This window comes from Puntigrus tetrazona, chromosome 24 (assembly GCF_018831695.1).
Source record: "Puntigrus tetrazona isolate hp1 chromosome 24, ASM1883169v1, whole genome shotgun sequence".
NCBI classification, from domain to species: Eukaryota; Metazoa; Chordata; class Actinopteri; order Cypriniformes; family Cyprinidae; genus Puntigrus; species Puntigrus tetrazona.
Genome location: NC_056722.1, coordinates 10567294 through 10581066, shown reverse-complemented (window position 1 = coordinate 10581066; position 13773 = coordinate 10567294). Strand labels below are relative to the sequence as shown.

The 13773-nt window shown below is 39.1% G+C and overlaps 1 protein-coding gene across 5 annotated transcripts in view; it reads left to right on the top strand.

Moving 5' to 3' along the window:
- Positions 1–12689, top strand: part of LOC122329874 (rho GTPase-activating protein 21) — a 78169-nt gene extending 65480 nt beyond the window's left edge. For all 5 annotated transcript variants that reach the window (XM_043226508.1, XM_043226507.1, XM_043226506.1 and 2 more), the window contains 12 exons: positions 943–1007; positions 1087–1235; positions 1409–1551; positions 2247–2405; positions 2484–2562; positions 2710–2783; positions 2877–2966; positions 3418–3543; positions 3645–3686; positions 3999–4104; positions 7169–7200; positions 8894–12689. In XM_043226508.1, coding sequence (XP_043082443.1) covers positions 943–1007; positions 1087–1235; positions 1409–1551; positions 2247–2405; positions 2484–2562; positions 2710–2783; positions 2877–2966; positions 3418–3543; positions 3645–3686; positions 3999–4104; positions 7169–7200; positions 8894–10513 — 2685 coding nt within the window. In that variant the 3' untranslated portion in view covers positions 10514–12689. The remainder of the gene's footprint in view (positions 1–942; positions 1008–1086; positions 1236–1408; positions 1552–2246; positions 2406–2483; positions 2563–2709; positions 2784–2876; positions 2967–3417; positions 3544–3644; positions 3687–3998; positions 4105–7168; positions 7201–8893) is intronic.
- Positions 12690–13773: the final 1084 nt, after the last annotated feature.

The window sequence follows — 13773 nt, the reverse complement described above, 5'->3', positions numbered from 1 at the left end:
GTAACCCTTATTCTCGCACACCAAACGAGAGATGTAATGCTTTGGCTGGCACAATTGACAGATAAAGCTACAGAAACATCTTTACTTGTGTGTTAAAGTACAAGATGTCAGGACTTAACAGTGAATCTAATCACTATGTAATTTATTTTCAGGAATGAATGAATTTCTTCTTTTAATCTTGTCCAGTAAAATATTTTTCTTATGCACAAAAGAAAATCTTATGTACATTATAAACTATACATACGCTTTGCAAGACAGAATTGGATAAATAAAAAAAAAAATATCATAGGGAAAAATTTATGAACTAAGTAGCGTTAGTGAATTTTAAGTTTGGGCAATATACAGTATATTATGATATTTCTGAATGGACTTTATTCAAGTCATAAAGCTAGTGTGTATAAATTTGGCAAAAAGATACAAACAAAATTGGCTTTGAATGCTTAGGCATGTGTCCTCGCATTAGAAATTTTAAACCTGCTTCAGTTTGAATTGTGAAATAAATAATCAGTTTGAGTTGTATAAATACATTTGACGTAACTTTGGCCCATGGGTTTATCTGGCCAAGATAGATGGGAAATTAAATAATCATAATTTGCAGTGAGTAGTGCGGAAACCACACTTCATCTTTGAATTATGGGGTAAGTCTATCCGGGTCTAAACGTGATATAGATATGGTAAATGTTTTGGATTTCCTCATGCATCATGGAAAAGACTCTATTTAAAGAATTTTCTTACAATGGCTCAACATAACCTACGGCTTTTTTCGAAAATAAATAGTAACAACAGGAAAACCATTGCATCTTCTTTATAGCATGTCTTTTTACAGCACTGGGTTATCCACAAGCCCTCTGGTGTGTTTGGGGATTCCACACTTATATTTCATCCACTCTTCTGACACCAGCTTTTGTATTCCTTTTCTCTACTTCCTTCTTCTTTTTGTAGAATGCAACTTTAACTAGCACAGACCTCATCAACCGGAAAATAAAGGAGTACAACACTTTAATGAGGTAAGAAGGAAACCGGTTCCCATCAGTTTTTGTAGTCTTCTTCTACTTCTACATCTTGACCTGGTTTTGTGTGTTGCAGTCCACCCAGCAGTAAGACAGAACCTTCACCCAGAGCGTCCCGTCAGTCCCTGAGCATCAGGCAGACGTTACTAGGCAGTAAAGGGGAGAATAAAGCCACAAGCCCTCACTCCCCAAACAAAGACCATGACAGGAAAGCCATGCACAAAGGTAACAGCATCAAGGCCACTTTCTCTTTGTGTTGTATTCAGTTCTTTTGAGTATCCATGTATCGAGTGCTTGTGTAAGTTAGGTTTTTTTGCGCTTAGAGTATTTTGCTTAGCAACATCTACTGTAAACTAGTGTCTCTATGGCAAATTCTTATCATGGTTGTTTGTGAATAGATGAAACCAGTCCACCAAAAGATAAGGGCACATGGAGGAAGGGCATCCCTGGACTGATGAGAAAGCCATTTGAGAAGAAATCGTCTCACGGAATCACATTTGGAGTAAGACTAGATGACTGCCCTCCAGCTCAGACCAACAGAGTAAGACCACAAAGAACGCCTTTTCTCTTTCTCTCACTTTTGCACTTGGCATTGTTGATTTCAGTGAAGAACTAAAGCTGTCCCTTCTGAAAAACAAGCACACTTTAAAATGTGTGTTAAAAAGGAGTACTTCTCACATAATATAATTTAAAATAATATTCTTTAGTGCTAACTGAATATAATGATTTTTGACAATGTAATAGCATGGTAATTGCAATTAAATTAATATACAGCATAGCTTTAATTTTAAAATAAATAAATGTATCTTAACTTTAGAGAGTTTGCCATTTATTTTAAGTACGACTTAAGTACATTTGTAAATGTAATTGGTTTCTCTTTATTTTAAAGTGTCCTTGTTACAGTGCAATAATGCTTTTAAGGGTTTCAGATTTACTCATATAAATATTAAAGTGTAATTATTTACGGATTATTATAAACTAATTTGAAATGTATTTTAAAACAAAAATGTGAATTTTATATAATTCTATAGATGTGTATATAAGTGAAAGACATGTATTGCCATTAAGTATATGTATATATGTGTGTGTATTTTTTTTTGTATTATATATATATATATATATATATATATATATATATATATATATATATATATATATATATTATTATTATTATTATTTTTCTTTTTGAAAAACAGTGACTGTGACTGTCATGTGACTGTTTTTTGTGCGTTTTAGTTTGTTCCTCTGATAGTTGAAGTGTGCTGTAAGCTGGTGGAAGAACGAGGACTGGAATACACTGGCATTTACAGAGTGCCAGGAAATAACGCCGCAATCTCCATCATGCAGGAAGAGCTCAATAACAAGGGCATGGGCGATATCGATATTCAGGATGATGTGAGTTTATAGTTCAGGTGTCTGTAACATTTTCTTTGCTTCTTCCTTCTTTGTTAATATATTATCTATTGCCCGCAGAAATGGAAGGACTTGAATGTGATCAGCAGTTTACTCAAATCCTTCTTCAGAAAACTTCCTGAACCTCTCTTCACTAACGGTAAAAGTCCTTGTTGGAATTCCCTTGCTTGAGGCTCTTTGTTGCTCAACATTAATTGTGAAGTTTGCCATCTAGTGGCTGTGAGTGATAAAGATGTACAATTTCAACATATGACAGTTGAATAAATTTTTTTCTCTCACTCTGCAGAGAGATATGCAGACTTTATCGATGCCAACAGAATAGAGGATCCTGTAGAGAGACTCAAAGTGCTCAAAAGACTGGTATGAAGCTATTTACCTAATTACCATTTGTTTATGGTGGTAATAATTTCACTGTTTGTCATGGAAGCCCTAAATAAACGTCTCATTTTTCAGCTTCACGAGTTGCCTGATCACCATTACGAAACACTGAAGTTCCTCTCGGCACATCTCAAAACTGTGGCTGAAAACTCGGAAAAGAACAAGGTAAAACATTTCTGCTAGTCCACAGGGATGTACTCACAGAATGTGCGTTTCGGTTCAAAAACAACAAGATGACGTGGAACAGAATGGAACAGAACATATAATGCAGGGCTCTCGAGACACGTTTTCAAGCTTTTTCCCAGATTTCCAGTGATCAGTTTGTTTAGTTGTTATTTTCTGAGTTAAATGTGATATTCGTAAGCGGTGGGACTTGATTTTATGCATCAGAAATTGATTGCATGGCCATATGTAGTTGGAGGGGAGGACTTAGTATTGTTTAAGGGAAGTAGCGTTGAGTTCCTGTGTAAAAATGTGCGCCGATGACTTTTACAGAAGACTTTTAATTGAACGAAGCATGCAAACTAAATAATATGTGGCGCATTGGTCATAATCCCTGACGTTCAAGAGAAAGTGACCTGTGTGTACATGTACTCATCTTTCTCATTTGTGTCAGATGGAGCCAAGAAATCTGGCTATTGTGTTTGGTCCAACGCTGGTGAGAACATCTGAAGACAACATGACTCACATGGTGACACACATGCCAGACCAGTACAAGATCGTAGAAACGCTCATTCAGCATGTGAGTTTTTTAGTTTTTTTTTCTCATGTCAAACTCGAATGTGACAAGTATTTGAGCATTGGTGAAATAATTCTAAATGCGGTCTTGGTGCTTTCTTGCAGTATGACTGGTTCTTCACTGAGGAGGGCGACAATGAACCTACGGTGCGTATTAAAGCAGCTGCTTCTTTCTTTCTTTTCTTTTTGAATCATTTGCTTTTTAAGTGTGTTTGCTAAGGCAGGCGTCAGGGTTTTGAACACACCCCTTATCTTATTTAAACCTTAAACTACTTAGGTGTATCTCATACATACCTGTGGATGTGCTCTTTTGAGTAAGTGTCTGTTTAGCAGCCACCCAGAACACACGCTTAAAATCACTGAAAACACCAGTAGCTTTGTGAAGGAGAAAATCTGTATGAGTAAGTTACTTTGAATCGCGGCAGCTTCATTGAATTGCTTTTCTGTATGTCTGCTCAGACTACAGTCCAGGAGGAGAGTGCTGTTGAGTCCCAGCCTGTGCCTAACATTGACCACCTGCTGACCAACATCGGCCGGACAGGCACCTCTCCAGGGGAAGTGTCAGGTAACATGCGCCCTTGGTTGGACCCTCGCTGACAGGGGTTCACCTTTTACACCCTTATGTAAAGTATAATTATGTCTAAGAGCGCTCCTTGTCATGTGAGCTAAAACAATTACATGATAATAATATTTTATTTTATTTCATAATTTTTTTATATTAATTAAAAATGCTTTGCTCTTCTGAGAACAGAAGCAGTCGTTTTCTGTTCTATGGCTTAATTACAAAGCCTGTGCGAGTTTGTGAGGCAAGATGTTAGACATGTTTGCCTACAGAAGCTTGCTTTGTCCGACAAGTTATTTGGTTTGGATTTTACTTTCCATGCTTTAGCAGATTTAATTGCAATTATGTAAATTTCTGCAACTGTCTTTATGCCATTTCTGTTTTGCTCATTTGTCATTGTTGTGTGAATCTCACAAAGCCTGTCAAACACATGGCTGGGTCATATTTCACCCCCTCTAAAAAAGAATTACATTTTATTTAGCAAAAAATAAAATAAAATTTTTTGTTATTTCTTCCCCACATTACTATAATGCAAAAAGAATATTAATAACGATGTGTGGTACCACTTTAGAATATGGATATATATTCACTGTTCATTAAGAGTCTTCCCTCAATAAACTAGTTAGTATAAACAATAAACTAGTTTTGTTTAGGTATGGGGTTGATTAATGGATCTGAAATGTTCTTTATTTTTATTTTTGTTTTATGAGGATAAGAAATAAGGAGAATAATGAGATTTAAAAAAAAGATATATAAATATTTGGGCACATTACCATAATGACAATTTTGACTGGAAAGATCCTTAAAGGGGTAGCTGACCCAGAAATTATCCCCATGTCGTTCTAAACCTGTAAGATTTCCGAATAGTTGAATAAAGTCATTACTTCTGTTTTCTTTGCGTACAAACGGTATTCTAAAATGATGTGTGTAACAATGATGTGGCATGGTCTCCTTGCTATGTTTCTTGATCTTGTCAATTAAATTACTGTGCATAAGACAGAAAGCTCTCAGAATGCTTTAAAAATATCTTAATTTGTGTTCCGAAGTTGAAGGGAGTTCTTACAGAATTGGAACAACATGAGGCTAAGCAATAACAGCAATTTCGTTGTTGGGTGAACCATCCATTTAATTGTTTTAAAAATAATATTATAATGCAAAATACCTTATTGGAGTCTGGAATAAGCTTCATTTACCCTGTGCAGATTGCAATTTCAGGTTTTTTTTTTTTTTTTTTTTTATTTTGGGGGTGAAATACGACCGTTTCAGTGAGATTCACCCATGTAGTGTGTCTCTTTCTCTACGCGTTCAAACTCCGCTGGGTCGTCTCTGTAATTCTGCCAACTGCTGCATTAACACGTCATGTTCTTTCTCCAAGAGAGAACAAACAAAAAGCTAAAGCCAAAGCGCAGAACACGCTTGCCAATCTCTGATCCCTCTGTCCCTAGTGCCCCTCTGTCGCGTGTCCTAAAGGCTTTCCCAGCATTCACACATACTGATCTTGACACAGGACAAGTGGGCGGAGTCTATCACACCTTGATGTCACTGATGGACTCAGTAGTGTCCGTGATGGGCAGCTGGAACTGTAGGAAGAGGGAGGACTGTTGCCCGCAGTGTAGCTGCCTAGTCTGCAGACACCCTCGCATTTTATGACGTGGGAGACTGAGAAAAGAGAACAAAAAAGTGCAAAGGGAAAGCGCAGCAGAAGTGTTGGGTTCTGTGGGGTGTGGTTTGTGAGTTTACCTGGCGTAGAGCAGTGCTGCTGTCTCAAAGGCTCTTCGCCGTCTCTCGCCCCTCTCTCTCTCTCTCTCTGAACGCTGGCCAAACGGAGAGACAGCATGGTAATGCTACTCGGCTCTGAATATCACTCGGTCATACCATTTGTCACCAAGGGGTGTGCAGGGGGGCTCGGCTCGACATGGAATAAATAAGCCTCCAAAATTTGCAGTCTTTGCCATGGAAAAGGAAATGAGAGCAAAGACAGCAGTGAATCGGTTCTTTGACTTTTCCTTGCTGGCATTCTGTCTTCCCATAGTGTCGTCTTTTCTGCGTAGCTAGCCCCTCTCTGACCCCTGTCACTTCTGACCTTGGTTCATGCCTTGAGTGTTTCGTCTTCATTGTGGTCACGACAGCACGCATCAGAACAGCCTCATCACTGTCATTAAACATCCATTTCTGAATCACACACGTACTTGCTCAGAGGTTGTAGAATTAATTGTCGGTATGCAAAATGTTCAGCTACCATTAGAAGACACTTAAAGGAACATCCAGGCTCAAAAAGTTTTAACTATGTAAACACTTTATTGCAATCTTAAATATTTAAACTTGTATTCTAGTTGAAGCATTTACATTTATTGTACTGTACAAAGAAAAACATATTTGAGTTGTTAAGTTGTCGTATTATTAGCGGGGCTGCTGTTTTATACAGATATATAGCCACAATACTTTATTGTGTGTACTATTTTGCTGAATACTTAAAATGATGCTTACTCACCTCAAATTCTAAGATAATTACATTTCTCTCTGGTTTCTTTTTAAAATCATAATGATCTTAGTATGTCAGAATCAGATGGTTATAGATTTTCATTATAACACAAATGTCACTCAACGACGTCGCACCAGGCTGTGACACTGCCTTGCAAGACCTGCATCATTTTGTGTGCACTTTGTTGTCCACGCATCCCATTAGTTGGAGTTGTTCCTTCATTAAAAAAAATCGTGAAGTATTTTTGCAACCACAACAATTTTTTGTACCAGATTCATGTTGCCATTTTGTCTGTGTTTGCTGGATGGTCCTACACATGACCGAATGCACCCTATTGGTGAATATGTATCTGAACGTTACAGTAAAACAGCGCTCACTCATTCATTTGCATGCACGCCTGCTTTTGAACTATATTCCTTGATGTTCCTCTCTCTCGTTGTTTGCCATGCTTTCGTCGTCATGCACACCCTTTCCTCATGCATATGTTTTTCTTCTTGTCACCTTCTCTCTGTATATCAGTTTGCTTGAGATCAGTAGGCGGACATGTGCAAGTCACTAACCATATAATTTTTTTTTACTCCACAGATTCACCGACCAGTGACTCTGCTAAATCTAAGGTGAGTTTTACTTTTGGAAAGAGCCCACTTCTCTGATAGGGCAGGTGTAGTAGGTGAGTGTAGTTCTTGCAACAGGCTGACATGTTCCACCACTCCCAAAGCAGCACCTGGGAGTCAGTTGAAGAGACTGGACAGATGGATCAGAGGCCATCATGACATGCTTTGAACATGCCCTGCCTTTAGTGTAACAGAGAGATGCTGCTAGAAGGTGCACTAAGCATTGCTGCCTGGGGGTGGGAATCAAGAACCATTTTTTTAGAAACTACTGCAATTTAAGTATTTTTTAACGATTGTTGAATGTTTAACTTACACCTTGATTCTATTGTTTTAGTGAATGAGTTTCTTAAACTCTTAAGACTGGGACACACCAAGCCGATGGTCGGCTGTTGGTTCTTGAATATGAGCGATGGTTGGGCTAGTCGTTGTCTCTTGTCAGCCTGATTTAGCATGTTGAATCAGTGTTGGGGCCGGCAGGGCAAAGAACTCTGATCGGATACCTAGTTTTGTAAATAAGTCAGTGCAAGAGAATTAAAGAGATCTAATGAAAGTGAAAAAAGTGCTTAGCTTCTGCAAAAAATTTTGATTCCTTTAATGCATGGCTAGCCATTGATTATCCCACTTATTCCATGGTAATTTGCCCAGTTTAAAAGTTAAATCTAGCAGCTCTTTGCAGAGAAATATTTGGGTAATAATTACAGTTATTTTCATCAGTTACGGCTCATTAGTACTAACATCTTGTCCACTACATATAAAACACAGAGATTAAATAGTGCCACATGAATTACACCGTTTATAGTGTGCATCAGTTAAAGCAACGCATTTATATGGAACTGTGAGTAAACTTGAAACTGCATTAAATGCTTTTCCTGCATACCTGCCAGCCAATCAGAATCGAGTATTCAGAAAGACAATAAATAAATCTTCTTATCTTGTATATCCTTGTTCCAGTTTCTCCATATGAATGATGAATATTTACTTTTGAAAGCTGCTGTTATAGGCCGCTAACTCATCTCACACAGGAACAGAGCACATGTTAAGTTTGGCGTCGGCTTTAGCCTGTGCGGTGCGCAGCCTTTTGGTTTGACGCAAGGCCACAACACCATCGGCTTTCATCACCACAAGTTAGCCGGCTCTGGCTTGGTGTGTCTTGGCCTTTAAACAGTGCATATTCACTGAATTAAGACATTACTTTATCATTGAAGAACCATTATTATGTTAGGTTGGTGGACATGAAGATAAACATTAGGAATACAGTTGATTTCTTGTAGTTAGACTCTTCCTCTAATTCCCTCATCTTGATCATTAAATGGATTAAGATTCCCATCCCTTGTTCTGTCATCTGGCTCCAGCTTTGATTTCAAATGCAACCCGTGCAGTTTTTTCCATGTGGCAGTGCTGTTGGTGTTGCTGGTGCTGCTTGTGCTATGTGGCTGTTCTGAAAAAGAGGCCTCATTTAGAGCTCTGTGACTGTCTCTAATGTTTTTTTCTATGTTCAGTCTTTCAACCTCTGATTTGTGGTGCTATCAGAGAAGCAGGTGGAGTACTCTGGGTTAGCCACCTGCAAGGGCAGCGGTTGGGCTTTTTATTCCATGTTTTCTTGCTAGGCCTTTGTGCTTTATGGCTCCTAGGTTTACAAAGTTGTTTTATTTCCCTTTGACTGAGTCTGTCACTCTTGCTTTCTCTTTTTGTCCAGGGCTCCTGGGGATCAGGGAAGGACCACTGCAGCCGCGAGTTCCTTCAGCCACGAGTCTCCTCCATTTTTGCTGTGGCCAACCGCAAACGAAAGAAGCACAAGGAGAAGCTGCAAGCCAGCAGCTCTGATGACGACCTTGATACCTTGTTCACCAAGAAAGAAAACCTAACTCAAAAGCAGAACTGCCAAAACCTGGAGGAGTTGGCAGGCAGGTCCATCCCCAGCGTAAGACTTGTTGGAGAGAAGAAGAATGGCATAAGTGCAGAGTCAACCCCGAAGAACAAAAAAGAGTATAGAAACTCTTTCTTTATGAAAGACAAACCCTCTTCGGCTCTCTCCCCCTCACCCAAGCTCTCATGTTCACCTGGTTTCAGCTGTCGCACCACCAGATCCACCCTCTCCGATCCTTCTTCGCAGTTAGATGAGACCACCTCAGACTTGGGCACCATGAGTTCTGGAGCCTCCGTACCCAGGACCAGACCTCGGAAATGGGGCACAACATCTCCAGCCCCTGAACAATTACCTGCTCCTGGGGGGGCTTCGCTAACTGCCGAGGTGAGCTCTATTACTTCAGACTACTCGACCACTTCCTCTACCACCTTTCTGACAGGAATGGAATCCATCACATTAAGTCCAGAGGTGCAGTCTGTGGCAGAAAGCCGGGAAGGAGACGAGGCAGATGACGAGCGCAGTGAGCTTATCAGTGAGGGACGGCCGATGGAAACCGACAGCGAGAGCGACTTCCCAATGTTTAGCCCCGGCATCGCTGTACTAGACATACCATCCACAGAAGATGGCAGCAACAGCACACCCAAGCTTGCTTGCCGCTTGCTGCCCTCCCATAAGCTCATAGAATGCGACTCTCTGACCAGGAGACGATCCCTTCGACAAAAGACAGACAGCGATTCATCTGTGGAGGCAGGGGCTGGTGTTGGCAATCAAGGGGTAAGCAAAAATGAATCAAATAGACTGTCTCGAGTTCTGGAGGTGATGAAGAGAGGACGTTCCACCTGCAGCCTTAGTGCCTCGTTGCGTACTGAATCAGAACGTGTTGAGCCAGCATGGCATCTTAAAATCACAGAGAGACTCAAGTCCCGTCTACGTGCATCTGCCGATGACATGTTCGGTGTTGGTACGCAAAAGACCCGTTCTACAGAGACACGTGGAAAGAAAAAGGGCATCCGTCGACGGCATACTATGGGTGGTCAACGGGATTTTGCTGAACTAGATGTCATTCATGATTGGAGGGAACAGGGCGGGGTGGACCAAGGTGCCGAACTGTCTTCTGTGGAGCGCCTCAAACCTAACTGCGACTCTCAGAACGTGTCTATCCGGGACTGGATTGCTCGCGAGTGTCAACGAACTGAGGGCTCTCAGGCCAGTCTAGAGTTGAAAGGTCAAGATGGGAAAGAGACAGAAATTGAAGAGGCCCAAGCAGGCAGCGCTGAGCGACTGACTCCCCCCGCTTCTTCATCATGTCCCCAGTCCAGCTCTGAGCAAGTAAACGGAGGCGCATCAAAGGGCAAATCCAGAAACAGTTTGAATTCTGGAGCTGATGCTCATCCTCAGAAATTGTCAGGAGCCCAAGTGGTGCGCTCACGATTCTACCAATACCTTTAAAACTAAATAATAATTTGCATGTGTGTAAGAGTGTTGTAATGTGTGTGTAAAGGTCTGTTCAAACCAAAGTGAGTGTTTGGTGTGAAAAAACTGGTAATGTGTCAGTTTAGACCAGGGCTGGACAACTTCTTGTTTCGAGGAGTTTAGCCCCAACCTTAATCAAACACACCGGCCAGTAGCTTTGTAGTGATCTTGAAGACACTGATTAGTCTGTTCAGGTGTGTTTGACTAGGGTTGGAGCTAAACTCTACAGGACAGTTGTCTTCCTGGTCCAAAGTTGGTCAGTCCCGGTTTACACTGACATTAACTTTCGCATGCAATCCATGTGACAAATCTCTTTTTCTTCACATTATGAAGATAGTAAGATTTGCTCTGTTTGTGACATGCCTACAGCCACTGCTGTTGCAAAAATTATATGGTGGCCCTCTCAAACACAATTATTTTGCTAAATGGCAGTGAAAAGTAAGAATCCACAACAAGCACTATTGTCTGTGTACTTCCTTTTATTAAATAAGCATCGTAGCAAATATAAAAATCTGAATGGCTTTTTAAAAACTTTTCCATTTTTTTTTTTGTGACAAGTGGGTGTCAGAAAAGTTGCACAACGCTTTGTGTGTCAGGGTCATCGCGATGGATTTTCTAAAAGCACCCATCAGAGAGTGAATTTTCATTCAACCTGTCTGCAGTTTGTATGTTTAGACCCAAAAAGACAAATTGTATGTAAAAAAAACTGGATGAATTTTTGTGCCAAACATGCATGTTGGTATGAACAGGCCTTAAATTGAATGAATGTCCTTAGAGCTAAGGTTACTCCACTTTGATTTTCCATCCCGTGTCCTTTTGTTAAACAAAGTATCTATAAATATGAATATATATACATATATATATATATATATATATATATATATATATATAAATATAAATTGTATATATCTATATGTATAGGCTTATAAAAAAGTAACTGGAGTAATTTTAACAATTTTGAGTTACCTGACTCATCGTTTTTGGATCAGTACTGGAGCTGTTTTTTCGAAACTAGTAATATATGCATGACGGTGAAGTGGCCTGATATTCAGAGGCTGTACAATACCAATGTTTACCGACTGCCTCGACAGCACAATTTTTTGACTTTGACAGACATGCATTTGCAGAACTGTTATTGAAGGATACTAATATCAAAGGAAAAGAAAAGGCGTCTCGTCCAAGGTTAGGACAAAAAAAAAGAAAAAAAAGAAAGAAAGAAAACTCCTGATGTTACTCATATGAAGAATGTAATATGCTTGCTGTTATACTGACTAACACGTAAATTGCTTGTTGCAGTTTTCATTAGTGAAAAAAATGTAAATAATGTCTGTACTTGAAGTATTTTTTGTTTGTTTGTTTGTTTGTTTGATTTTTATTATTATTATTTTGAAGGTTAGCCTTGATATGGGCTTTTTTCTGAGCTGTGCGCTGTGGAAATCCTTTTTACAGTGCATCATAACAGCCAGACTTAAATGTGGAAGAAGAATGAAGTCTTTTTATATTTCTACAGGATTGTGAAAGTAAGTGCTAAAGTGAAAGCGCCAGAGCCTGAACATCCGTAGCAGTACCAGGCTTACTGGTATTGTCAAGTTGAACCATTTTAATGCAAAGTACAACCTAACATCAAATAAGTCAGAAAATTACAAGGAATTCTGTTTCCTTAAAAAAAAGTGCCTCTCAACTGGTTCTGGTGACAGGAAAGGTGCCATTTCTTAATTTTGTTGTTTGTTAATATGGAATATGTATTGTGAATGAATGACTGAATTTTATCAGAATAAAAAAAGAAAGAAAAAAAATAAATTTTTATACAAAACGATGCAAAAGCGGACCCAGAGCTTCCACTGCTTCGTCAGTTAATAGTCTTAAGTCATCTCATGCTTTGCCACTGGATTAGTTTTTACCGTGGTCATTGGATGCAATACCTTAAATGTGTATTTTTTGTGTGTGTTACCTTTGTCAAAAAGTCACATATTCTGTCTGAGCTGACCAGTGTAGTAGACAGCATGTGATTCCTCGGGAGAGTATGCATGACTTCATGCTTATGTGTGCGGATTTCATCTTACCTCTGAATGCTCATGTGTCTGAATCCCAACTGCGAAGAAAAAAAACTAAACAAAAAAAACACTGGAAATAAATTATCTTTGTCAGCTTCTTTACATTGTCATTGGTAATATATGTAATGCATAAGTCGAACAGTCGCTCAGTTATTATTTCCCCAACAGTAAATATGTTCAATGTTGTTCTATTTCTGAACAGAAGAGGGCATTGCGCAATCATAAGTGCCTCGATACGAGGAATTTTTTGAGGTGGGCAGAATGGCCTATAGATAGGACAGTACAAAAGGTTTTGTTGTTATCATTATTAATATGTGGTGATGTAGTTATTGTTTGGGTCATCCCAATTTCAGTGGAGACCTGACTGGGCCAAATGCACCTTGCAGGCGGTTTTTGTATAACATTGTGTAAACCCCAGTTATTAGTAAATGTTCATGTCTCCTGGGTGATTTTTTTTTTAACAGCTTGAATCCTAGTTTAAGAAACTCTTGAAGCATGAAAGGTAGACGCTCGAATCTGAAAAACATCCTGGACCCTTACAGTAACGCTGAAGTGCAACTTTATTTCCTTATTGACATGCAGACACTTCTAACATATAAAAAAGTAGTTTGAGTGCATTTGATGTTCCGCTGCCTGGGCAACGGAAGCATTTTTCTCATTTAGTTTCCGCATAGGCATTTCAAAACAATATTTAATAAAGAGCACTAACCTTGAACCTAACAAACCAGATCTGGAACAAACTATAACTATATTGTTGTATTTTGCATGACCATATTTTAGATCTCTTAGTGTTCTCCACTTCTATTGTAATTGTGAATAGTGTTTCCTTTTGTTGTTCACAAAAACGAATCAAATCAACAGTCATAGGGGTTTTAAGCCTTTTAATGATTTATTTTTCCAAGTAAATATTAATAGGAGTTCCCGCATATTTACAGGTTTTCTTGTTCATAGCAGTGGCTTGGGATTCCAAGACCTACTTGTGCCAGTAAAAGGAAGTAAAACCAACAAATTATGTCTAACACAAGCATTTAAAGTATAACTAAGCAAAAAACACGAATACTTGCATCATTAATTTACCTGCGGGTCAATCCCAACTTGTGATTTTCATTAAAAATTAATTATTTTATTACTGTGGGAAAAGCTGTAAATCATAATATATATCTGATTTAATCTTTTCCACAC